General features: G+C 63.2%; 2 protein-coding genes across 2 annotated transcripts; one reads left to right on the forward strand and one right to left on the reverse strand.

Annotated features, from left to right (window-relative positions):
* Positions 1-936: 936 nt before the first annotated feature.
* Positions 937-2,040, reverse strand: SP6 (Sp6 transcription factor; the record flags this gene model as incomplete). Its single annotated transcript, XM_082494816.1, has 1 exon — positions 937-2,040. The coding sequence occupies one exon, from the start codon at positions 2,038-2,040 to the stop codon at positions 937-939; it is 1,104 nt and encodes a 367-aa protein (XP_082350942.1).
* An 11,484-nt stretch (positions 2,041-13,524) lies between these two features.
* SP2 (Sp2 transcription factor) lies at positions 13,525-25,148 on the forward strand. The gene is made up of 7 exons (XM_082494799.1): positions 13,525-13,587; positions 19,444-19,519; positions 20,140-21,093; positions 21,694-22,009; positions 24,152-24,326; positions 24,405-24,598; positions 25,026-25,148. Exons 2-7 carry the CDS (start codon positions 19,457-19,459, stop codon positions 25,124-25,126), a joined length of 1,803 nt encoding a protein of 600 aa, XP_082350925.1. The 5' UTR covers positions 13,525-13,587; positions 19,444-19,456; the 3' UTR covers positions 25,127-25,148.
* Positions 25,149-26,260: the final 1,112 nt, after the last annotated feature.

The following is a 26,260-nucleotide window of genomic DNA, read 5'->3' on the forward strand; positions in this document are numbered from 1 at the left end:
GCCGTGCCAGGCCAGAGGAATGTGGCCTTCCCGGCTCTCCCGGGGCCGCGGCCGCCCGGTGTGCTTCCCGCCCGGGGCCGCGGCGGTGGGTGTGGGAAAGCTGCAGGTGTGCGCTTGGGCAACCACCCGCCGCCCCGCCACGCGCCCGCCGCCGTCCCCACAGCCCCCCATGGCTCACATTCAAGCAGGACTTCTTTTTTTCCCCATTTTAACCGTGATTTAGGCCAAAAAAGGGCTTCGCACTCCCCAATTCCCTGGCCAAAGCGCGGATCCGGGGGATGTGGGACCCCCGCCAGCCCAGCATCCCCAGGCGGGGTGGGGGGTGCTGTGGGCACCCCCTGAACCCCCATGGGCACCCCTGGGGGTGCCAAAACCTCATAGGTGGTGAAAGAATGGGGCTGGCATGGGGGTGCCGAGCCCACGACGCCAAGGATTTGGGGGGAACCACGGGGAGGGGGCCGGGGGGCTGCGGCCGCCCTCCCCGAGCGAAGGCTCCCGGGTTTCTCCTCTCTCCCTTTCTCCTTCTCCTTCCTCCCCTTTGGGGCTGGACGTGCCCGGGCAGCGCCTGCTCCTTCGGCTCCCATTGATGTTCCTCCCAAACAGCCCCGCCGCCTGCCAGCAGCCTCCCGAAAAAAAAAAAAAAAAAAAAGATTTGGGAAGCCGGGGGAGGACGCGGGGGGGGGTGTGGTGGGGGGAGCCGGGGCGGGAGAACGGGAGCGGGACAAGTGAAACCGCCGCGGGGCAGCTCCGGCGCTCCCCAACCGGCACCGGGGCTGTGCCACCGGCGTGTGTCCCCCCCCCAACTCGCCACCGCTTCGAGCACAAGGTGCCAGCCCTGCGCCCACCCCCCACCCCAACACCCTTCAGAGACCGGCCCCGAAGGGTCCCCCCGGCCCCCTCCCCACCTCCATCCGTGTCCCCCCGGGGCTCAGCGGCTCAGTTTGTGGGGGCGGCGTTACCCCCCTCGGATTCCCTCTTGCCTCCCTTGCCGGCCGATGGGTCCCCGCTGCCCTTGACCTCGGGTTCGCCACCGTCCTTGCCCCCATCGTGCGTCTTCATGTGCTTGCCCAGGTGGTCGCTGCGCATGAAGACGCGGCCGCAGACGGGGCAGGCGAATTTCTTGGCGCCGGTGTGGGTCTGGAGGTGCCGCTGCAGCTCGTCGGAGCGGGTGAAGCGTTTGCCGCAGAAAAGCCAGTTGCAGACGAAGGGTCGGTCGCCGCTGTGCCAACGCAGGTGGGCTTTCAGGTGGGAGGTCTTGGCATAGGCTTTCCCGCAGCCGGGGATGTGGCAGTTGTGCAGGTGCTTGCGTTTCACCCCCTCGGGGCAGGGACCCCCCCTTTCCGCCTCCTGGCAGTTGGGGCAGCGACACGCCGCCTGCCCCCCGCCCCGCGGCACGGCCCGACGGGCACCCTTGGGCCGCCCACCGCCCTCCGCCTCTGGCCCTCGTGGCTCGGGGGGTCCCTCCAGCGCCTTCGCCCCCTCCGGTCCCAGGAGGTGCTGAGTGGGGGGGGGCAGCAGGTGGGCAGGGGGGGCGCAGAGCTGGTGCTCTCCCCCACCGTACCCCCCCAGGGTCGGCGGCAGCCCAGGATGCCCGGGTACCTGCAGCCCCCCACCCTGCCCGGGGGGCAGCTCCATCCAGCTGGCTCCGGCGTGGAGATCCCACCAGTTGACGCCTCCCTCCTCGCTGGGGGGGCCGGGATGGGGGGGCCGAAACCAGGGCTCGTAAGGATGCGCCATGTCCGGGGCGGCCGGCAACAGCTTGGTGTAGGCTCCGGAGGCGGCGGGGCCGTCGGTGGGCAGCTCTAACCGCGGGGGGCCATGGGGCTCGTAGGTGCCGGGGGCGGCGAAGGTGGCAGCGGCGTCAGGACCCACCAGCGGCAGCTCTGGGGGGGGCAGCGGGGAGGCGAAGTCGGTGGGGCCCGCCGCGGTGCTGCCGTGGGGCTGGAAGGGCTGCAGTGGCTGGAGGTCCAGGGGGGTCGGGGAGGCGCGGGGGGCGTCGGAGGGCTGAGTCCCCAGGGAGCCGCAGACCGCTGTGAGCATGGCCGAGCGGGGCAGAGGCGCAGACAGACCTGCAGGGCCAAGGAGGGACGGGTGGGGAGGGGGGGAGAGAAGAGGTGTCAGAAGAGGAGGGGGCACACCGGCACAGGGAGGGGTTTGGCACCAGCGACAGCCCCGGTACCGATTCCCATCCTGCTGTGCCACAGGTGACAGAGTCCCCAGCGCCCATCACCCTGTCCCCCACAATTTGGGGGACACCCCTGCCCCGCCAAGGGGGTATCTCTGCTCTGCAGCCCAATGTGACACCAGGATGGTGGTGACAGGCGGGGGGGGGCACCCCTTAGCACCCATCCCCATGCCCCTGTGGACCCTGTGCCAGCGCCTGGCATGAATCTGGTGCCGGTGGCCCAAAGGGGTCAGTGCCCAATTCTGAAATCTAAGGAAGCAGTCACCATCTGCCTTGTCACCTCCCCAACTGTGTCCCTCCAACACAGCCGGGGTCCCTGAGGGGATGTGAGTGGCGTCCCCAAAACCTGCACCCCAACCGCGGGGGTACACGGCGCTCACGAGGCCACCCCAGTTCTCCCACACGCCAGCTGGGCTGGGAAACCATTGCCCCCATCTCTGCTCCTGCCCCAAGCCCCCGGCTCAGCAAGGATCACCCCGGCTGCCGGGGGGCCAAAACGCAGCTGGGGGGGGAGCTGCACCCCCAGGCTGGTTGGGAGCAGGATGGGGGAGCAGAGCCGGCTGCGGGGAGGCAGCGGAGCCCGGGGCCGAGCCAACGGCAGCCCTTTGAAGCCACGCTCTGGGCTGCCTTTGCTCGAGGCCCCGGACCCCCAGGGCACCCGCTGCACCCCCAGACCCCCAGGCACCCGCTGCCTCCCCAGCACGGCGGCCGTGACTCACCGGGAGCTGTGCAAACCCCACTGGGGACAGGCCCCACCCCGGTGTCGAAATCCACCTGCCGCCACCGGCTCCCGCCCCCCGACTTCCCACCGGCCCCATGGCAGGGGGTGGCCAAGACCACCCTCCCCACAGACCCCCACTGTCCCCTCCTGCCGCCGGCGCCCACTCCCAGCCACCCCCATGCCATCTCCTCTGGCTCCCTGCCACCCCCAGCCCCTGTGGGACGGGGACAGACCCCCAGCAAGACACCCGGGTGTGCTGAAGCTTTTGGGGTGGGGGATCCCCTGCGCAAATGGACAGGACCCCCAGAGTCCCCCGATCCCCAGCACTATGAGTCTGGGGCAGGAAAGGGGTCTCCAATGCTGAAGACCCCCCAGCTGCATGGGGGCACCGTTTTCCCCTACCAGGCAGCACCGCGGAGGGCAGGGAGACCTCAAGGTGTGGGGTGGGAGCTGGGGGGTGCCAAAATCCACCCAAAGGGACCCACCTCCACCTGCCATACCGACACGCGTGGGGGCTCAGCCTCCAGCCGGTGCTGGAGTGGTCACGGGTGGGACAAGCAGCCCGAGCAGGTTTTGGGGTGCTGTTCCCCAGGGGGTCTCAGCTCTGCCCACCCCAACCCTGGGGAGGGGTATAGCACCAATTTTGGTGCCAGCTCCTGGGGACTGTCCCTGCCCCCTGGGGATGCCAGCAGGGTAGGTGATGGCTGGCACTGACCATGGGGGTCATGGCTGCCACCCGGCACTGGTCCCCAGCAGGGTCCTGAGCCCCCCCAGGCCCCTCTTCCCTATGGGGGACAGATTGGGGTCACAACCATGAACTGCCATAGTAATGGCCTTTTATGGGGCTACACGGTGGCAACCTGCACTGCATAGAACACCACGCCCCCCACCCCCCAGATCTGGGGACGGAGGATGGAAGGGACCTGGCACGGATGTCCTCCAGCCCCCCAGCCCCAATGGGAGGAGTCGGGACCCTCCGTGGGGTCCTGGGCAGGTCCCACCCGACATAGACGCAGCACGGCCACACCACAGTGAGTTCCAGGCAGCGACGGCCACGGCTCTTCCGGTGCACCCCGCTCCCAAACGGCCCCCTCGGCTTGAGGGTCCCCCCGGGACAGAGCCCCCCCTGCCACAACCCCACCACTGGCACCAAGACCCACAGCCGGGTCGCACCACCTCCTGTCCCGCTCCAAAGCCAGGAAAAAAGGACCAGCGCTGGGTTGGGGGGGGGGGGGTCGGGAGGGATATCCCCCCCCTAACGAGAGCCCTGCCCTGCCCTGCCCGGCTGCCCCAGCCACGCGTGGAGATTCCCGGGGTGTTTTTTTTTTTCCATCCGGGAATGACGACAAAAATCCCCAGGGGGCCCTCAGCGTCCCGTCCCGTCCCGTCCCGTCCCCCACCCCCCTCCTCCTCCCTGGCGGGGCTCGGCGACGCGTTGGCCATTTTACCGCAGGGAAACTGAGGCACCGGCGGGTGATGCGTCCCCGTGAGTCACGGTCCAGGCTGGGCAGAGGCGGCTCTGCCCGTCTCCCAGCCCCAACCGGTGCCTCGCCCCGCGGCGGGGCCGGGCAGGCAGCGCTGCCCGCAGCCCTCAGCCCCGGCTCCGGCCCGGCCGGCATCCGCGGAGCCCCGACGGCTGGGTCGGGGATACGGTGGGGGCCGTGGATTTGGGGCGATGCCGCGGTTTTGGGGCAATGCCGCGGGTTCGGGGGGTGATGCCGCCGGTTCGGGGGGTGATGCCGCGGGTTCGGGGGGTGATGCCGCGGGTTCGGGGGGTGATGCCGCGGGTTCGGGGGGTGATGCCGCGGGTTTAGGGGTGATGCCGCCGTCTCGCCGCGCTCACCCCACAGCAACACTCCGCGGGGCCGGAGCGAAACTCCCCGGGGCTCTGTTGGAGGGGGCGGGGGGACGGGACACAGCACCGGTGGCGGCGCGGAGGAGGGGGCCAGCCCGCCTACCCCCCTGCATTGCACCCTCACACCGGCACCGGCGCGGGGTCCCTACGGGGCGGCGGAGGGGAGGGTGGGGGGAACCGGTCCCATGGGAGGGGGCTTCGCGCTGTAAATGGGGGGCGAGGGCAAGGCGGAGGGGCCGGCAGCCTCGGGGCTCGGTGGCCAGTGGACGCGGCGGGACGGCAAGCAAAGACTTGCCGGCGCTGGGCTGGGCCGGTGCGGCGGAGCCGCCAGCAGCACGTTCCCAGCCGCCGGTCGGGGCTGCCGCCGCACCGTCACCCGGCCCGGAGGTCCCCGCCGGGGGTCCCCGCGGCCGCCCACCCTCCCGCCGCTCCGACCGTCGGGGCGATGGAGGCGAGCGGCGCCGGGGCGGGGTGGCGGTGGTGTTGGGGGGGGGGGGGAGGAGGTACGTACGGGTCTAACGGCAGCGAACTCCCGGCGGCTCCGTCCTCATCGGCGTGGCGTGGGCGCTGGTTCCCGAGGGGACCCCGAGGGACCCGCGCGGTTCCCCAGGGACGGGGCACCCACTGGGCCGGGCGAGCAGGAATGGCTGGGTCCCAGCCCGGCTCCCGGCTCTTCCCTCCTCCCCACCGTCCCAGCTCCTCCCTCCCCGGCCCAGGTGATTTTAACCCTTGGAGGCAGAGCCCCGGCCCCGCCGCTTTGACAGCAGCCTGGTCCCGGTCCCAGGATCCGGCTCATGAAAGCGGAGGGAGGGGACGGGAAGTTCGCAGCAGACACCGCAAACAGGGGGGTAATTAAAGAAGAAAGAAACAACCGCCTCCCTCCCGCGCCCGTGGCCGCCCTCCTCCTGCCGCCCTCCTGCCAAACCCCTCCGGGGACCCCCGGGCACCCAGCTGAGCCCAACCGGCTGTCCCCCCCACCCCACCGCCCAGGGGTGGCACCCAGAGGTGGCCACCTGCTTCCGTCCCCGGGGATGTCACCCCATCCAGGTGGGGGGCTCGCTGGTCCCCCTCGTTGTGGCTCGGCCCCGTGACATGGGGTAAATGGGACGGGGACAGGCACAGGGGACAAGTTTTGGGGTCAGAGCTGGACCCGCAGAGGAGGGAGCGGGATGCTGATGTTGGGACTCAGCGTGACCCAGATGGATTCGGGGCACCCCAAAAGGGTCCGGGAGGTCGCGGCTGAACCTGTCCCCTCTCAGCTGGGGGGTGTCTGACCCACCCAGCTTCTGTGCCCCCATCATCGAGGCTCCCAGTGCTGCCAGGAGGGAGAAGCCCCAGGAGTTGCCAGGTGACAACGCCGAGGCCGGAGGAGCCACTTCATCACTGGGGCGTCGTGTCCCCATTTCTAGGGCCAAAATCCCCTGGGGCTGCCTGCTGGTGGCCACAACCCCGCAGGGACCCTCCTGGCCCTGGGGAAAGCCCACCCTGCTCCAAAGCCCATGGGAAGAGGTGTTAATGCTGGGACCTCGTCCGGCAGCACCGTGAGCCCGGTGTGCCGGTGCGTGGGAGCCCGCATCTCCCCGGCGCGCTTGCCAAGCGCCCGGCCGGGCGGAGGGCGCAGGGAACTCCTTCGCCCTGGGGAAAACTCTCCTGGTTTTCATCATCCCAGGGACGGCTCCGCTGCCGCCGCCACCGAAACACGGCTGCCTGTGGGGTGAGCGTGGCCCCATGGCTTGGCCAGGCACTGGGATGGAGACCTCAGGATGGGGACCCCGGGATGGGCAGAGGCAGGGCAGGCGGCAGGGCAAGCTGCTGGTGGTGGTGAACCATCATAGATGGCTGTGAACATGCGTTTTGGCGCTCAAGTGCTCTTTGGGGTGCATGAGGGATGCGGGGGGACCCCAGCCCCAGGGTCTCGCCACCTCTCCTCCCCTGCGCCTGCCCGGGACGTGCCGGGGACCATTCCCATGGCTGTAGGGAAGGGGGATGCTCTAGCTCGGGGACGCCCGAGCGCTGTTGGGGCTGGGGTGCTGGCCCCGGGCTCCCCGGCTGCCTCCAGCGGCTCTCCGGGACAGGGAGCAGTTTGCAGACTTTGCATCTACAGCTTCGGGCACTGGATCCCCAGTCTGATCCCAATCCCCATCCCAGCTGTGCCACCACAGGGAGCAGGGACCCCACGGTGGGGACACTGGCCTGGATGTCCCCTGGTCCCCAGCTCACCCTTGGTCACCAGGAAGGACGTGCCTTTCCCCGTGCATCATGCACATGTGGCTCGTCCTGCATCCCTTCACTCTGGGGTCTCCTCCCAGTCACACCAGTGCTTCAGGAACTGGTGGTGCGGGAGGGAGACGGGTCCCTGCCTGGGGGTCCCAGGTGCCGGCTGCCGTGGCTCCTCTCCCACCGATTCCCGGTGTGGCCCCTCTCCCCACCAGCCCCAGGACATGGAGGGGCTGCGGGGTGGGAGGATGTGGGACGCTGTGTGCCTCCTCTGGGGACAAGGACAAAGACCTTGGGAGATCCCAATGTGCTCATACTGTCAGTCCCCGGCCCCAAGGGCCCCCCCCAGGATCCTCTGGACCCCATCCCAAAACCCTTCTCCTCGGCTGGGTGGAAGGAGCTGCTGGGGCCAGTGGAGGGCTGAGGGCCAGCGGCTGGACGGGGCAGTGACAGGGGGCTGTGGGGACTGGGGGGACCAGGGGGACTGTGGGGACCGGAGGTCTGGGGGGGTTGGGGGCTCCTGGAGCCACCTCGAGCGGAGCTGGAGCCCCATCTGGGACCACACATGGGGAGGAAATCACACCGATGCCGGAGGATTCCGGGGGGGGCATCTCCTCGCCATGGAGCGTCTGAAACCTCGAGCCGTGCCTTGAAATTACAGCTAATTACAGAGCCCATTTGCATAAATTACAAGGCGAGAGGCAAATGCCTCCAATCCCTCCCCGGTGCTCAGGCAGCAGGAGCCGCTCCAGCCGCTCAGGGGGGACCAAGGGGCGGACGGGGGGGGGTCCTGGGTCCCACAGGGAGCCAGGATGGGGGCAGGAGAGGTCAGTGCTCCCCAAAACTGTGGCCAGGACCCCAGTGTTTGGGTGGGCACGAGGCAGCTGCCTCCCCCCAGCCACCCCCCCCAGCCCTTGCCCCACCACTGTCCCCAGAGCTGGGGATGGCCTGGTCCTGCGGGGGGGGGACACACACACGGCCCATGCTGCACCCCAATGGGTGACGGTGGGAAAGAGAGGGGCTGGAATGGGACGTGGTGATCTTGGGGGGGGGAGGGGGTACAGCCCTATGGGGGCTGGGGACACCCCTGTCCCCAGGGGGAAATAGGGCTGGGGGGGATGGAGGGATGGAGGGATGGAGGGATGGAGGGATGGAGGGATGGAGGAGGACAGGCACGTCCTGGTACCCCCAGGGCCAGGGGGACGGAGGGACCGGAGGAGGACAGATGTCCCCCCAGGCCCCGGGAGGATGTTGGGGGATGGAGGGACGGCCGAGGCCCCTCCCGGCCCCGGGGATAGAGCACTTCAAACGGTTCCTGGCTCGGGGGAACGGACGGTAATTTCCTCCGCTGCCATAAAACAAATTGATGTCTGTGGGGGGAGCGGGGCCGGGCGGGCGCTGGGAGCGTGTGCGTGTGTGTGCATGTGTGTGCATGCGTGTGCAGTGCTGCTGCATGCATGTGTGTGTGTGTGTGTGTGCGCGCAGGGGGTGTCACGTCCACGCGTGTGCCCACCTGTGCAGGGTGTGAGGCCCCCCCCCCCGGCTCTGTGCCATGTCCCTGCGTGTGTGCACGTCCGTGCGCGTGTAGGTGCTGAGCTCCGTGGAGGCTGGGTGCCTGGGAGCGGGGTGCCCCGGAGGGGGGATGCCCCAGGGGGGGGGTCTGCAGTGGGTGCCACGGGGCTGCGCCGTCTGGGTTGTCCCAGCCCAGGGGGGAGCCCTGGGGGTGACCACGGGGCATCAGACGGGGAGAGATGAAGCTCTTGGATCTTCCCCCGAGGTTTTGGGGGTGCCGCCTCCGGCCACGCACCCAGACAGCCCCCGGGGGGGTGACGCTGGGCTGTCGCTGCAGGGTGCAGCCGGGGTGTTGGTGGGAGCTGGAGAGGGGGGACACCCCGAGCTTGCCAGGGCTGGCACGGTGGGGACGATCTGGGTGGCCCCGGGTGCTCATAGCCCCATGGGGGGGTCACAGTCTTATGCACCTTGGGGGACCAGTGCCCAGTATGGAGTGCCTTAGCCCAAACTGGGACCTTGTGGGACCTCCGTCACCCCCAGCACGGGGTCCCAAATCCCCACGCCCACACCAGGAGGGCACAGCCCCCCATTGCCCCCACAGCCCAGTAAAGAAAATGGGGGGGACCCCATCCTATACCTGTCCCCAAGTCGTGCCATCATGGGGACGATGGTGCAGCCCCGTGCCAGCCGTCGTGCCCCCGGGGACGCAGCGGTAGCTGCCCGCCTGGTCCCCGGGGACAAGTTGAAGTCAGGGCACCTGCCTGCCTGGCAGAGATATCTACCGGGATTATCGCGACGGGCTTCCCCTGCCCGCGGTGCGTGCCAGGTCGCGGCGTGCCCCGAGGGAGCGTTTCTCACCGGGAGGAGGAATTACTGTCGGGACTCGACCTCTGCGACGTGGCGACGGAGCTGACGGCTCGGTGTAGTTTTAAAATAGGGCTTTTAATTAGTCCCACGTAATCTCTCTGCCTATCTGTGCCCGACCGGCCCCGGCTGTCAGTCAACCGCGTGGGGAAACCTGCTTGGCGCGGCGGCGGGGAGCACCCGGCGTTGAGCACCGGGGATGGGACACATGGATGCAGCGGGGGACAGGGACACACCGCTGCACTGAGGATGGGACACCGGGATGCAGCAGGGATGGGGACGCGCGGTTGCACTGGAAATGGGACAATGGGTTGTGCTGGGGATGGGGACACGCGTCTGCGTCAGGGGAGAGGGACACACAGGGAAAAAGGACACGTGGGTGCACCGGGGACAGGGACACGGGGCTGCACTGGGGATGGGACATGCAGCTGTGTTGGGAATGGGACATGCAGCTGCACTGGGGACAGGGACACTGGTCTGCACTGGGGACAAAGACACAGTGCTGAACCAGGGATAGTGACTTAAAACCGCAGTGGTTTGGGGACACATGGCCACATGGGGGACAGGGACATGTGGCTGCACCAAGGATTGGGACACATGGCTGCACTGGGGGACAGGGACAAACAACAGCAGGGATGGGGTCCACCTAGTCGTGGCACCACCACCTTCCCCTGGTGCGGGGCTATACGGGGACCCCCTTGGGGTTGAGGCTGCCAGGGGGGAACCCAGACACCCCCCCGAGCACGTGGGGCTCCGCGCCAGCCTGTCCCCATTCCCGGTGGCCCCACGGGGCTCGGGGGAGTCGGGGGCTGGTGCGGGAGCCACTCCGCTCCTGGCAGGGGTGGGAGGCAGCGCCGGACGGACGCCAGGGCCCCGGGCAACAGTGATGGCACCGTCCCCCCTTCGCTCATTGCACCACGGGAAGAGTCTCCGCAAAACCACTTTCTAATTCTCCGGAGAAACCATTAGGAATGGTTAACGACCTCGGCCGGGCGCGGGGATGGGCTGGCGGCTGAGGAGGTGCTGTAATTGCTGTAATTGAGCGTGGGCTTGGGCACGCTTCCCGCGCCGGGGCGCATCCAGCTGGCACGGGGCAAGGGGTGGGTGGCACAGGGCTCAGGGACGGGGACAGTGGGGATGGGGACCACGGGGGACGGCGTGCCTTCACCTTGTGTCACAGCTCTGGGTTCTCTGGGTCCTCCGGGTCCTCCCAGTGCAGCCTGGCTCTGCAGGGGTCCCTGCCTCGCTGCGTGGACCTGTGTCCCCTTGTCCTAATGTCCCTGTGTCCCCATGTCCCCATTCTAGCTTTGCTGTGCCAACCTGTATTTCCCTGTTCCCTGCCTTTTCTGTGCACACCTGCATCCCAGCCTCACTGCATGGACCCGTGTCCTCGTGTCCCCATCCCAGCCTTGCTGTGCCAACCTGAGTCCCCATCCCTTCCCTTGCTGCACAGACTCTTGTCCCTGTGTCCCCATCCCAGCCTTGCTGTGCCAGCCTGTGTGTCCCTGTCCCCTGCCTCACTGCACAGACCCTTGTCTCCCCATCCCAGCCTTGCTGTGCCAACCTGTGTGTCCCTGTCCCCTGTTTCACTGTACAGATCCTCATCCCCGTCCCAGCCTTGCTGCTCAAGCTTGCGTCCCCCTCCCACCCTACTGCACAGAGGTGGCACAGTGGGGGCTGTGGGGATGGCCCTTTCCCAGGGACGATGACAGCGATCGTGCCCGTGCTCGCGTCTGCGCCAGGCTCACAGCCGAAAGCCGGCGTCACTGCCGGCCTGGGGAAACTGAGGCAGGGAGTGGCAGGTTGGGACTTGTCCCGGCAGCTGGGGCGGGAGTGCCGGGAGCAGAGCTGAGGCCGCGCAAGCACCCGGCCAGGCGGTAGCCCTTGGGGTCTGCTGCCTCCCGCAAGCCACTGGCTGCCCGGGGTCCCTCCATGGGGCTGGCCCTGCTCCCCTCCCTTGCCCCGGCATGGCTGGGGCACACGCTGCTCCGGGCTGAGCCCACAGGGACCCCTGTACCAGGGTCCCCCTCTGCAGAGGGCAGCGATGCCGGACGGGGACCCCAGGGTGTCCCCCTGCAGTGCTGGGCTGTGGGGTCCCACTCCCAGAGTACGGGGTGAGAAATGGGGTACGGGGCAGGCAGCACCGTGGCGTAGCCGCGTCCCACACGTGCGCGTCCCCGTGCCCCCGGCACGTGGAGGACGACGCCAGCGCAGCGTCGGGAGCGTCGGTGGCTGTGGTGCCTCCCGCAGCATTTACAAGCTTGGCCGGAGCTGGGTCCCGGGGGTGGCCGTGGGCGGCCCCCACCCAGGGGACCCCGCCGGGCACCCAGCCCCAACCCTTCCATTCCACCTGCCGGGCCCCCGCCTGCATTCGCCCCATGGCGGGTGAGGACCCAGGTGAGCATGGCACCAGCACCCCGAGATGCGCCACTGGGACCCCCATGCGGGGCCGGGGTGGCTGGAAGGGGCCGGGGGCCGAGGCGGGGGTCGGAGGCGCCGGTGCCAGGCGGTGAGTAAGCAGGAGCATGAGGAGGGGAGGTAATTAAAAGGGAGGCACTCGCCACAGCAAGTTCCCACAAATGAAGGCCCCGCGGCCATAGACACTGCACAACAAAGCACCGAGCAATTATTTGGCTCCAGTGGGAGGTGCTGGTCCCGTGGGGGCTGGAGTCAGCTGGGCACCCCGGGGCTGGCAGGCCTGGCATGGGGAGGGGGTGTCGGGAGCTACCGGGGACCCCCCAGCCGGTCATGGGGTGACTGGTGGCCCCTCGGCTGCGGTGGGGTGGGTGGTCCTGGAGCTGGGAGCGTGGGGAGCTCAGGGTGGGGATGTGTGGGTGATGGCAGCCGAGCACCCCGACCCCTGCGAGGGGATGGGGCACCCCAACACCCTCCAAGCACCCTGACATCCCCCCCCCAGCACCAAACCCCCTGTGAGGGGACCCGGGACCCCAACCCGCTCTGAGCACCCTCATCCCTGGAGGGAGATGGGGCACCCTGACACCCCCCCCCCCTTCCCAAGCTCCCCAACCCCTGCGAGGGGACTGGGGACCCGAACGCCACCCTGACACCCCCCCCCCCGGCACCCCAACCTCTGCGAGGGGACTCCCCGACCCCTCTGAGGACCCCAAACCCTTCCACGCACACCTCCCCCCGCCGGGTACCCCCACCCCTGGGGGCGATGGGGTCCCTCAGCAGCAGGGGGGCTGGCTGCCACCAGGTTTGGGGTGTCCCTTCCCCGGTTTTCTCCCCCACTGGCTGCCCCCCCGCGGCCGGGCGGGTGGGGGTCCGGGGCCGCCGCCCGTGTTGTCCCCCGAGGGGACGGTGGCGGGGCCCGGGGGGGCGCTTCCCGGTGCCTCAGTTTCCCCACCTGCGGCGATCGGAGGGGGGGGGGGGAAGGCCTGGCCTGGGCTCAACCCCGAGGCCCCGGAAGGCCCGGCCGCCCCCCGGGCTTGGAGGCGGGGGGGCAGCACCGGAGACCCCCGCGGCCACGCGGGCGCTGTGCCTCCCCGGTGGCGCGGACGGTCGCGGGCCGGGGGGGGGGTCCCGGGGGGGGGGGGGGGGTCCCAGGAGGGGCCGGATCGGGGCCTGGGGGGGGGGGGGGGGGGCGGCACGACACACCCCCCCGGGGATCCCCGGGACTCCCCGCCCCCGCGGGGACCCCGCTGCCGTCACCAGGATCCAACGTTTCAAACGCTCCCCGCCCCCCGCCCCAGGTGTGCGGCCAATCACAAGCGGAGCTCGGCTGCCTCGCATCTTCCATTGTCTTCTCTGCGTGTCAATCAAGCTGGTCGCGACCAACCGAGAGGCGGAATTTTGGTAGCTCCCGCCCACCAGAAAGCCCGCCTCCTCCGCCTCGAAGGCTTGTCAATCAATCGGCGGATGGAGACATGATGGGAGTCATGTCATTAGCCAGTCGTGCTGTCAATCAGACATCTGCCCTCCCATTGGGTCTCCGCTTCCGTCCGTCACCTCGGAGTCCCGCGCCCATTGGGTGAGCTGTCACTCCATCACGTGTCCGATAGCTCGGCAGAGCTGTCCATCAAGCTGCAAGCGGTGGCGGATTGGCCAGCGATAAAGCATCTCGCCGTCTGTTGGCCAGAGCGCCGGCAAGTCGAGTGTGGATTGGTCAAGAGGCCTCCGAGGAGGCGGGTTATCCAGGGCGGTGCCCGGGCGGCCCCGGAGGAGGAAGATGGCGCCGTGAGGGGGTCGGAGCCGCCGTCGACGCTCCGGCCGGTATGTGAGAGCAGTCGGCGGGGGCGGGCGCGCTGGAGTGGGGGTCGGTGGCGCGGGGGGCGGCAACGCCATTAGCGCCGGGCCCGGAAGGGGCGTGCGGCCTTCCCGGCCCGCCTTCCCCGAGCGCCGGGCGGGCGGGCGGCGCTTCCGGGGCCGGGGCCCGGTCGGGGGCGGGCCCGCCACCTCGGCCCGCCTCCCCGGGGACCGCCGCCGCCGGCGGGAGGCGCGGCCCCGTGGCCGGGGGGGGGTCGGGCCGTGTGCGGGGGGTAGCCCGGTACGTGGCGGTGGGGTCCCGGGGTCGGCCGGGCGGCGGTTGGGGTCCCCCATGGCCGCCCCGCGCTCTGAGGGGTGCTCGGTTCGGGGGCGCGGAGGTGTGTCCGTGAGGGGCGACCCTACCGGGGGTGCCCAGGCTGCTGCGGGGGTCCTTGGGGCCGGGGGTGCCCGTGTGCGCGGTGACGGGGGAGGGCCGGCCCTGGGAGCCCCCACGCGTGGGGAGCGAGGAGGGGGCGCGTTCCCCTGCAGGGTGGGGTGCTGTGGCCCCCCCCCCCCGTTTTTGAGGAGGGATGCGTGGGGCTGGGGGATGCTGGAGGAGTGTGGAGATGCTGTGTGGTTGGGGGGGGGGGGGTTATGTGGGGAAGGGTGTTTCAGCCTCCCCGGTTCTGGTCCCTGCGATGTGGAGAGGGGTTTGGGCTCGTTCCTCTTGAGCGCTGGGAGCTGCAGGGCTGTGCTGAGCTGAGGAAGCCGTCCCGGGGCTGGGGGTGCAGCAGGGAGGTAAGGACCGAGGTGGTTATCTCTGGTCTGTGGGGATGTGCAGAGATCCCAACGGGATCTTGGCCACTCAGGGAGCCACAGGTTGATGTTGCTGGAAGTTTCTAGCAGGGACTCTCGTCACTCTGGGGGTGCCCTGTGATCCGCTTGCTCCTGCATCTCAAAACCTTTCCTTCCCTGTATGTGCAGAGCGCCGAGCTGCTCCCTCGTCCCTGAGGCCGGTCCTTCTGCAGAGTGCCTGTGCATCCTTGGCAGCGCCGCCTGTCCTGGCTCGCTTTATTTTAGCTGCTTTTCCTCCTCCTTAAACACAGCCAAAGCACCAGGGAATTTCCCCCAAGCATTAGGGAAGGAGAAAACAAACTCTGATGTTGGCAAGTGGCTGTAATGCCTGTGTTGTCACCGGCCTGGCCTGTTGGAGTCAGACCTGGAGTTAAAAGAACAACAACAGAAATCCTGGCCAGTTTATTCTAAGACATTGCTTGATTTCCTGCTGTTAATATGTAAATACGCAGGTGTTTGAGCTCCTTTGTGCCCGACTTTGAATACTTGCTTATGGCCCTAACAAACAAATGGGGCTGTTACCATCACTGTGGGTTTTTTTTCCCTATGACTGTGCATAGCTTCATAATCCTGAGTAGTTTTTTGCAGTTGCCGAGGTCTTTCATGGATTTTAGGGGACTCTGATTCACCTTCCTGCTCAAGGTGCTAATTAAAACCATGGTAACTCAGATCAGGTGTGTCAATTGGCATGGACTGAATGCTTAAAGTTAGGATCACGTTCACCCTCTACCCCGCGCGCCCCAAAAAAGACCCATCAAGCAGATGGGAAGGGTATTTTGGGGAGCGGGCACTCCCCTGCTACTGGAATACCTGGACTGTGCCCTGTCTTGTACGTTGGTGTATTTCCTCTCTCAGAGGGGAGCTGCGGAAGGTAACAAGGATATCGTTGTGACAGGGCTTGAAATCGTGGTCTAAAATGTACAAAACTTTTGCAGACCCTCCAAAAGGAAGTTTTGTAGCTGGGCAGAAGTGCCTGCATTGCTCGAGCTGCAGGACGGGCTGTTGGTTATGGCTGTGAGGACTGGCAGGTACCTTCTCGGCTGCGTTTGCCTTTGTGCCAGGCTCCTCTGCCAAGCTGGAAGCTGTAGATCCTGCGGAGGACTACCTGGCAGCTCCCCAAGGAGAAGGGCTTGTCCTGGTTAGGAGTGAAAAAACCCACTTCTCCCCTTTATATCTCTTGTACAATATTGAAGATAATGGCACAGTTTCCAAAGTAAATAAATTCTTGTGAGAAACTAAGGAGCCGCTTCTGAGCAAACCTACCAATTGTGCTGGTGTGAGCAGTCCAGCTGGCTGCTAGCAGGCGCTTCCTCCGGCTAGACATGGGGTCTCATGGGCTGGCGCAGTTGGTAAGTTTTCTCTTCCTACAGCTTCATCGTCCTGTGGACCTCTTTTCCATGTGCTGTGAGCTCATGGCGGGCTCTGAGAGCTCCTTGAAGCGCCATCAGGCAGATGTCAGGGTATCTGGACAGTTAGTTGGGACACAGAGTGCTTGGTCTATGTGTCCTGGCTCAGGAATGAGTCCTGCCTTGTTTGAGGGACATAAAGGAAACAGTTCTCGAGCCAGAAATCACCAAGTTTTTGGTTGCTTTGTCCTTTTACAGGGATGAAGGCAGGCAAGGGGAGAGGAGGCTGTTGGTTCCAGTCTGTAGGGAGATGGTTTCCATACAAAACTGGACTTGTGACAAGTGGAGGAAAAGGAGATGGCCAGAGAAAAATGAATTTTGTGAATCAGTGCTCTTTAATTACCTTAAGGGAGAGTCCTCTTCCACTTGAGGCTTGGCTGGGGGTTTACAGAAGGGCAAACTGGACCTGAACTGCTCAGCAATTCTTCATGGGGCGTGAGTGTGTAACACAGAGCAGGTGATGATTTCATGGTGCACGTCTGTGAGAGCGTACTTGAGGGGAGCTCCTGCCTCTCAGGAGGGTCTGTATCCCCCAGGGCTGATCCAAAAACGTTCCCTGAAGGCAGTGGCAGTCCCGTTCCCAGTTCTAGCCTGGGCAAACATGGAGAGTGAAGCCATGTGCTTTGGTACCCGCTTGGTTTCACTGTGCTTTGAGTAGGTTTATACCACGTTACACCCTCAGGATGTGAAACTGTCACTTCTGGACTTGGACATAAATTGTACAAGTGAGAAACTCGTGGAGGGATTACACCGCAACTGCATTGACATAGGGCTTCTCCCCAAGTCATTATCCTTATTTATTTGTTCGGGTTAATGGGATCTCTCCTGGTATGTGTCTCTTTATGGCCAGCTCAGCATTGCTCTTATTTGTAGTCAGGGCTGTTAATCCTCAGCAGTGCCCTAATTCTGCTGAAAGGGAGGGTGCAGCCGTTGAACTTGGGCAGCCGTACAAGCTCCCAGCTTTCTGGGAAGAAAGCGTCCTTTTATCACAGGCCAGCTCGCTGGGTGCGAGCGTCTGATGCTTTCGTCTCCGGGAGGTTGCCACAGCGAGCAGCAGCCAGTGGCTTCAAGGGAATGGATGCCCTTCGCTAAGGAACGGGGCGAGTAATTTCCATGCGATGCCATCCCAGGCGCCTGAGACTCTGACCTGACTCTTCCCAAGGATTTATGTGCTCGGTCGCAGCAGGGCTGTTGAAAGAGCCTCCACGGTGCCTCGAGAGGAACCGTGGAGCCTGTGCTGGTGAGGGGTGAGCTGTGAGCTGCCTGCCTTTGGGAACCGGGCTCCTTGGTGACTTGGCCCAGGGCCCGACCGCTCTGTTTCTCAGCGGCTTTCTGTTTGGCAAAAGGCTTCATGTTCCCAGGCAGGAGACGTCTGTCTTGGTCTGTGTTGGGCAGGACAGCTGAGGGATGCAGGGGGAGCTGAGGGTGCCCACCTCTTGTTTTATGTGGGCGTTGACTGCATCTCAATTACCTAGAGGACTTTTCTCCCAGCCTTAAGCTGTACTACGGTTGGACTTGATGATCTTAAATGTCCCTTCCAACCTAGATGATTCTATAATTCTGAGATGCGACGACCAGCCCTTGCATTGGACAGCAATGTGTACACCTCCTGCGCCATCCCTGCTAGCAAAGAGTGTCAAAACAAAAGAACCCTTTTATTTTCCCAATGCAGATGTGCCTTTTGGCTGGGGCTCCTGCAGCCGCAAGCTGGCAGTGAACGATACTTCAAGGAAGGTCAAGTTTGCCCATTCTGAGGTTGGGTGCTGGCCCTGTCACCCTCAGTCAGCCTGTGCTGATGCCTCTCGCCTTCATTGCGATAGATGCTGCCGAGACTTTGCCATGCTGGGCTGCGGAGCTTGGAGTTTGCTCCCTTTCAAACAAAACCCACACCTAGTTTTCCCCATCCATGTAGTCCCTCGTCCAAGCCTGGATCTCCTGCAGCTCCCTGGGTAGGAGCACGAGGTTGTTAAACAGCAGCTCTGCCTGTGCCAGATCTTCACCTTGCCTGGCCAAAGCCAGAGACCCAGCGCCGTGCCGCATTCCTGGGGTGCTGTTCTTGCCTGGTCCCTGTGACCAGCAAAAAGCTACTCACTGTGCTTAGACAACAGTTAATTTTTGGCTGATAAGATGTGTTATAAGCCCTCCAGGACTTCATATCTTCATCATGCTACTTGTCCTCTGCCAGAGCTTCCCATCGCTCCTGCCGTCCGAGCATCTCTGTAAATACCACAACACTGGCTTCCCATCAGCTCACCCGTGCCGGAGCTGTGTTTCAGAGACGCCTTGAGTAAACCCCAAGCATCTGTACTCCTCAGACAACTGTATTTCCCCATTTGAAGTCAGGACGTTGTCAGCAGCAGTAATAAAGAGCGTTCGAGCTCAGACAAGTTCTCCCTGGCACCTTGTCTAGGCAAATAGTATCAAGCTATTGAGCCATCCAGCGACTGCTGGCTGGGGGTGACTGGGGAATTTGCCAAAGGAAGTGTCGAGGATGAAATGTCTTTCTAGTCCAGAACAAAAGATTTAGCAAATTTTGAGGATTTAGGAATCTCTTTTGCTGGCTTTGCCCTATTAAACCTTTAAAAAGAAACCATTGTAGCTGCCCCAGTGGCAAGAAGAGCCTCACCCTCGATGTTATTGCTCTGCGGCATTTGGGGCAGCAGAAGCGATGAGCGTTGGAGATTGTGAACTCACTCTTCCTCAAGGAAAGTGTTGAGAGAGGAAGGCAGCAAAGCCGCCGGGGCAATGAATAGTCCCCGTCCTCACAGCTGTCGCTCAAGATACCCCTGCCGTTGCCCTGCCTTGTCCCACTCTCCTACCATGCTGTCAGAGGAGTCACAGCCACTTGCCCTGCACCCTTCCTGCCCGCCTGTGGCTGCCAAGGCCCTCGAGCGACCGTCTCCTCTGCTGTAACTTTGCCGTTTTCCTCTCCCTGGTGTGCCGATCCCTTCGAAGCTGTAGGCTCCATGGCCCTGGCTCCCGCGGGTGCCTCCTCTCCTCTGTGTGCCGCCTGCTGCTGCTCTCTCCTCCCCGCTCGCTGATGGCTTTTCTTAGCCTCCCAAGGTCCAGCTGCCAGCCAGCACCAGCAGCTTTTTTTATTCCCCGAAGTGACCTTTTAATTACGTAACGACTTACAAACACTCAGCACTGACAACATACCAAAATAATTGAAACAATGTTTTTCCAGCCTTGAAAAAACACGGTTCTGTACCAAAACTATGTCCTTTGAGATTCCCAAAGTTAGAAAAACAAGTGGCAGGGAGGCAGCGTGACCAGGAGGCAGGGCAGCGATGGTGTCTCAGCCCGGGGTGGGCCGTGGCTTCAGGTCAAGGCTGTGCTTGGATGCAGGCAAATGAATGAGCGCTGCAGCTGGTTGCCCACCATAATTGGCATTTCCCTTTGGTGGCGGGCAAAGGAAAGTGCGAGGAGAGAGTGATGAGATGGTGAGATTTCTCTAGCCCCACTGAAGGTGTGTGGGTGAGGTGTGACCTTTTGGGCGATGCGGGGAGACACTGGGAGAGTCCCTCAGGCATGGGGGCCTTGGGCTCGGTGCGTTGAGGACCTGTGGTCTTGGCTTTTGCTGCTGGTCTTACTTCTCTGTCTCTCTGCTCCCTCCTTGCAGATCAAGAGACAGCATGGCTGCGACTGCTGCCGTCAGCCCCAGTGAATACCTGCAGCCGGCTGCCTCCACTGCCCAGGTGAGTACAGGGGAATCAGCAGGCTCCCATCTCCCTGCTGGAGTGGAGGGACATGTCCTGGGTGTAGGACAGCAAACGCTGCGTCGTTCAGCCCCTCCTGCTTCTGCTGTAGCCAGCATTGCCGCGTCAGGAGGAGGGCTAGTTGCAGGACAGGCTGGGGAGCTGCACTCTGGACTTGTTCCCAGCCCCAACGCCAACTCTTCCGGAGTGTTGTTTCTCCTCACTGCGCTGTGTTTTCCTTAAGGATCTCTTGGCTTTGTGCTAGCAGCTGATATCGCAAGGTGGTCTTGGAATTAAAACTGCATGAAACACTGCAGGGTGTGTACTGGGTGTAAATACCAGTGGACTTGCAGGATGTTTGCAAGCTTTATAGAGGTTGTAAGAACATAGGCACACGATTAAAAGGCAGTCGCCATCCTGATGGCTAAAAGTAGTGTGACTGGCATGAGCTAAAGGCACACATGGTATGGGTAATTAAGCAGTTCCCTTAATAAGGGTTGTCTTATTGGCATGGATTGGATTGCTTTCAATAGTCTGTACCCTTTCCTTTGCTGAATCGATCTCCAGATGTTTGGCACAAGCCCGTCTCTAACTTACCCTTCTCGCTCTTGGCTCCCCAGGACTCCCAGCCGTCTCCTCTTGCCCTCCTCGCAGCGACATGTAGCAAGATTGGTCCCCCCGCAGTGGAAGCCGCCGTGACTCCTCCTGCCCCTCCTCAGCCAACGCCTCGCAAACTTGTCCCCATCAAACCTGCTCCGCTCCCTCTGGGCTCTGGTAAGAACAGCTTTGGGATCCTGTCATCGAAAGGGAACCTCTTCCAGATCCAGGGCTCTCAGGTCGGCACCTCCTACCCTGGGGGACAGCTGGTTTTTGCCATTCAGAACCCGACTGTCATCAACAAGGGCACCCGCTCGTCCACCAACATCCAGTACCAGACGGTGCCCCAGATCCAGGCTGCAGGGGGACAGACCATCCAGGTCCAGCCCAACCTCACCAACCAGATCCAGATTATTCCAGGCACGAATCAGGCGATTCTCACCCCTTCCTCTTCCTCTCACAAGCCTGTGCCCATCAAACCAGCTCCAGCGCAGAAAGGTGGAGCATCGCCAGCACAGGGCACGAGCAACGTGGTCAAGTTAGCTGGTGGGAGCAACGTGACTCTTACCCTGCCCGTGAACAACCTGGTGAACACCGCTGAGTCAGGCACGCAGGCTCAGATCCTTGCAGAGAGCCCCTCGAAGCCCAGCAAAAAGACTCGAAAGAAAGCCATGTCACCCGCCCAGCCTGCTGCCGTGGCCGTGGCTGAGCAGGTGGAGACGGTGTTAATAGAGACCACGGCAGAGAACATCATCCAGGCAGGCAACAACCTGCTCATCGTGCAGAGCCCGGGCTCCGGCCAGCCGGCCGTGGTGCAGCAGGTACAGGTAGTGCAGCCCAAGCAGGAGTCGCAGGTGGTGCAGATCCCTCAGCAAGCCCTGCGCGTGGTCCAAGCTGCCTCCGCCACGCTCCCCACCGTCCCTCAAAAATCCTCCCAGAACTTCCAGATCCAGACAACGGAACCCACTCCTACCCAGGTACCACCTCCTGTGTCCTCCTGCAAGGTCCCTCTGCCCTGTTTCTCCTGAGCCCCCACCCAGGCTTTAAAAAGCTGATGGGTTCTGTAAGCCACCAGACATCCCTGACTTGGCATCCAGTGGATTCTCTGATGTCTGAGAAGGGTTGGGAGTGCAGCTGTTCCCTCCACAGGGCTTTATTAAGTCTCTCTTGGTGGCTACCTGCTTTTACAGGACTTGTAGGAGCACTGTGTCCTTGAAACCTCTGCTGTGCCGCCAGCTGGGGTTGGGATGAGCCAGCCTGCTCAGAAGCTCTTGGGAGGTGGAGAGAGCAGGGCTCACAGCCTGCAGGACTGGGTCTTAAGTGTTCCCTTTGGAAACCAGTCTGCAGGGCCAAAGCAGCCCTTTGCTACCCTGCAAGGCCAGGACCTTCTTCAGAAGGCCTACAAAGGGTCTCCAGGTGCTCAGGCAACTTCTCCTGCTCTTTGGCTCATCACAGGCCCGGGTTCCTGTATTGTGTGGGGAGGGTGATGATCATGATGGGGAGGGGGATGATCGCGGTGGAGAGGGGTCTGCCCTGTGACAGTGGCTGGTCTCATTCCTCTTCTCTCCTCCCATCAGGTCTACTTCAAAACGCCGTCGGGTGAGCTGCAGACAGTGCTGCTCCAGGAAGCCCCAGCCATGACGGTGGCTCCGACTGGGACCTCTTGCAGCAGCCCGGTGACCCGCAGCTCCGGCACGGGGGGCGGCGGCAGCAGCAGCAGCAGCAAGAAACCAGCCACGCGCAAGGAACGCACTCTGCCAAAGATCGCCCCCGCCGGAGGCATCATCAGCTTGAACGCGGCTCAGCTGGCTGCTGCAGCACAGGCCATGCAGACCATCAACATCAATGGCGTGCAAGTCCAGGGCGTGCCTGTCACCATCACCAACACCGGAGGTGGGCTGCGCGCTGCTCTGCGACGGGGCGGGAGGGACAGCAGGACATAGGCAGCTCCTTGATCCGGAGGACAGAAAGCCCCCCTCTGCTAGCAGCAGGCTTTGTAAACAGATCCCTTGTACCCTGAAGCTGAATGTTGCTGACTGTTAAATGTCATCAGCTTCTCTAGTTCCCGTCGTTCCAGGAGGCACCGAGTGTTTCATAGGGTGTCTCTTTGGTGGTTCTGCTGGGTGTTTCCAAGCCCATCCTGATAAGCTGTGTCATGGAGAGTGGTTAGCGGAGACAGCCGCCTGCAGGGTCAGGCTGTGCGGTCGTGCCGAGCTGCAGGACATGTCTGAGCGCAGGGGCTAAGGCTGCCCGAGAGCCCAGACCAGCTCTGTTCGCTCATGAGTTCTGCGCAGGAGGAAGGCTCAGCTGTGCCCAAACCCTTGGGCTGAGACATGTGTTTTTGGGAGAACCAGTACCCAGCCAGGCAGAGAGACACGGTGCACCAGGGCTTTCTCTCCTGCTGTGCCTCTGGGCCAGCAGCCCCTACCACAGACAGCACTGCCAGCTCCCGGTCCTGCGGCTGGGACATCTCCCCTCACATCTGCTGGGGGCAAAGGCTGCTGATTTGGGTTTCCAGTAGCTCAACCAAGAGATTTGCGTTCACACACAGAGGCTCCTCCAAGCTCTAGTGAGGGATCACCATTTCCTGAGAGTGAACCCAGCCCCTCGCCTCCATGGGACAAGTGTCTTCCTTACGCCAAAAATAGCCAGATGTGGCTGTGACCAGTGGCTAGAGTGGTCTGTGAGCCACAGGTAGCCCTGGTGCACGTCTGACCCCTCATTGCCTGCTTGTCTCCCCACTTCCAGGAGAGACACATCCTGGCAGCCTCTCTGTCCTCCCCTTCTGTCCGGCAAACCTTCCCCAGCTCAGTCCCGGTGGCATGGGCTGCCACCGGGGAGCCAAATGGAGGAAGCTGTGTCTGAGGGAAGTTTATCTGCTTTCTGATCCAGAAAGACCTGCTGCCATGCAGTGGTTTCTCTCTCAGCAAGAACCAGCAGGAGTCCCGGCTTGGTTTTGCAGTCGGAAGCTGTTCTTTCTTGCTTGACTAAACGATGTCAGCATAAAACATGGGCCAGCGTGGTTTTGTGCTCCGCAGCAGGCTGCCGTCCTCACTGGGGTTGCTTTTAAGGGGGTTTTTAATTGCTGCTTTGCGTGTAAATGTGGGGCCAGCTGTGAGCATCGGGGAGATGCCACAGGCAGATGTTGCTGCTGTCTGCGCTGCCGCCCGCAACGTGCCGCAAGGCTGGCGGGGACCTGGCTGCAGCCCCGGCTGCGAAGGGGACTGGTAGGACCTGCTGGCTGCTGCCCGTGAATGAAACAAATCGAGTTGGGACTCAGCCTGGCTTCAGCCCACCTCCTGAGCGGCCGCGTGTCTCGCAGTGCTGCCGAAGGGCTGCTCCGACCCTCGGCATCGCGCTTTCCCTCCCAGTGGATATGGCGGCACCTTTGCTCTGCCTTCGCCCCCAATCCCATCCTCCCTCTCTGTGGTCACCCCTTCTTTGCTCTGCCATCAGATCCCACTCCTCCTCCTCTTCATTCCTCCTTCCCTGCTGCCCCGAGAGCAGCGATCCCGCTTGCTGATGCTGACCCCATCTTCTTCTTTCCAGCCCCTGTCATGGCTGCCGGGTGCTCTGCAAGGCCCAGGCTGCCGCCTCCGTGAGCGCCCGAGCGTGGAGCAGCCCTTAGGGTCTGGGGTAAGTCCCATTTTTTTGGTCAATATATTGCACGTTTTTTCAAAGTTTCTTTTTTGTTTCCTCTTTGGTCATTTCCCCACCCCGAAGGGTCAAACCGAAAACTTTGAAAAACCGCACAGTATATTCAGAAAAAAGGGACTTACCGGCCCCGCTTGGGGACCAGCACGTGGCGGGGCAGGGGGGCCGTGGCAGTGCTGCATGCAGGGCTGGGGGCGTCAAGGCCCAGGGTATCCCATCCCGCACGCAGGGGAAGTCTTTCCTCCGGCCAGCCGCCTCCAGAGGGTTTCAGCAGGACCCGCGTGAGGAGCATGGATGGATGCATTGGGCACCAGCGCGCAGGCGCAGCGTGGCCCCCCGGGAGCAGAGGGACAGAGTCTGACTCCCCCTTTTCCTCCCCAGGCCAGCAGCAGCTGACTGTGCAAAATGTTTCCGGCAACAACCTGACTATCAGTGGCCTGAGTCCGACCCAAATCCAGCTCCAGATGGAGCAAGCGCTGTCCGGAGAGATTCAGCCAGGGGAGAAGAGGCGACGGATGGCGTGTACCTGCCCCAACTGCAAGGATGGGGAGAAGAGGTGAGCACGGAGGAGGAGAGGGGCAGCGCTGTGGGTCTGGCACCCATCTCCGAGGCTAACTGTGGCTTTCCTCGCCAGGCCGGGGGACCCAGGGAAGAAGAAACACATCTGCCACATCCCAGAGTGCGGCAGGACCTTCCGCAAGACCTCGCTGCTGCGTGCTCATGTGCGCTTGCACACGGGCGAGCGCCCTTTCGTCTGCAACTGGCTCTTCTGCGGGAAGCGCTTCACACGCAGCGACGAGCTGCAGCGGCACGCTCGCACACACACAGGTCTGCGGCCCCATGGGGCACGGCTCGACACCGCGGCGTGGTCCCCTCCCTCCCAGGGCAGCCCCCAAATCGTGGCCCAGCCTGTGCGGGGTCCTGAGCCTTGTGATAGCCAAGGGGATGTGCTCAGCCGAGGACTGGGATGATCTTGGGCTACCGCAAGTTGTCCTTGTGATTTGGCTGAGTTACTGGGAGGGACTGGAGAATTGGCGGGGGGAGTCTCTGCTGCCTTTGGGCTCTCCAGGTGATAGTGGTGACAGAGGTGTCATGGGAAGGGGCTGGGGTGGAGCGGCTGCAAAGGGGACCTGGTGTCCGTGCCACTCTGGGAGGTTTAGAGGAATAGAGGGACAAAAGCAGGTGGGTGACGGTGCTGCCGGGGCTGTGGCACACCGGCTGCCACCCCCTGACTGCCACTGCTGTTCCCCCACAGGTGACAAGCGATTCGAGTGCGCGCAGTGCCAGAAACGCTTCATGCGGAGCGACCACCTGACAAAGCACTATAAAACCCACCTGGTCACCAAGAACTTGTAAGGACCAGGAGCTGCCCCACGACTCCCCGGCTGTGCGGACAGACCCTGCGAGGGCACCAGACTGCGACGCCGCAGCACTCCAACGTCCCCGGCCACGGCCGCCCGTGGAGAGGAGCCCTCGGGGACGTCCTCCTGCCCTTCCTCTGATGCCACCTGGGTCCCCACGCAGAAGCCGCCCTTTCTGAAGGGTGTGAGGGACTGATCCTCCCTGAGGATCCCCAGGGCCATGGGGTGGCCCGGTGGTGGCCCAGAGCCTGGCAAAAACGTCTCACGGCCACGCAGGAGCCGGGCATGGAGGGGACTGCACGGTCCGGTGCAGGCGGGCCGGGAGAGGCTCCACAGCACATTCCTACTTTATATTTAAAGTCTATAAATAGCTATAAATATCTATATAACCCCCTTTGGAAGGTCCCTCTTTTTCTATGGAGATCGTTGCCTTACGCTCCCTGCTCCCAATTACAAACACTGTGTATCGTGAGTGCTTTTTTTAATCTTTATTTAATTTTCCTTTAAGATGCTGCCCATCTTCTTGCCCCCCCTTTTCTCCTAACGTTTCTTTTCCAATACTGAAGAGTTTTGGTGGTTGTTTTTTTTTTTTCTCTCCAATGATTTCTTTCTCCCCGCTTTTCTGTTTCCAAGTGATGTGGCATTTCCTTTTGAATTTTGGGACTTCAGCCCTTTTTCCTCCCCCATGTGCTGCCCGCCATCTCCACTGTGTGTATAGTGTACATTGTATCATAGATTATATTGCTTTTGTGTTTACTACATGTTTAAAAAAAAAAAACCAAAACATATGGCTTGTTATTTTTGAGCTTTTAAATTAAACAAATCCACTTTATTTTTTAGTTGTAACTGCCTGAGGTTGTTTTCTGGATTACGTGACAGATCTGTTATACTTTATTAACTGTAACTGGTTGGCCAGTGTGGAGTCAGCCGGGAGCTTTCCTTGCTAAATAAATTTAGTCACCAGAGGCAAATCCAGTGCAGCGTGTGCCGCTGAGGGTCCTTTCTCTCCCGGGATGGCACGGTGTGAGCCATGGTGCTGGGCCGGTCACCACCGCAACCGGGGCTGAGCTGGCTGCTGCGGGACGTGCAGCAAGAGCCGACCACGGCAGCAAAGAGCTGAAGGCAAAAC

This window comes from Vanellus vanellus (assembly GCF_965231255.1).
Source record: "Vanellus vanellus genome assembly, chromosome: 24".
In the NCBI taxonomy this organism is placed as follows: Eukaryota; Metazoa; Chordata; class Aves; order Charadriiformes; family Charadriidae; genus Vanellus; species Vanellus vanellus.

Coding starts and splice junctions, on each gene's coding strand:
- SP2 (XM_082494799.1), top strand. CDS start 19,457: ATGGCTGCGACTGCTGCCGTCAGCCCCAGTGAATACCTGCAGCCGGCT. Junction 19,520..20,139: donor CGGCTGCCTCCACTGCCCAG/GTGAGTACAGGG, acceptor TTGGCTCCCCAG/GACTCCCAGCCGTCTCCTCT. Junction 24,599..25,025: donor GCACGCTCGCACACACACAG/GTCTGCGGCCCC, acceptor GTTCCCCCACAG/GTGACAAGCGATTCGAGTGC.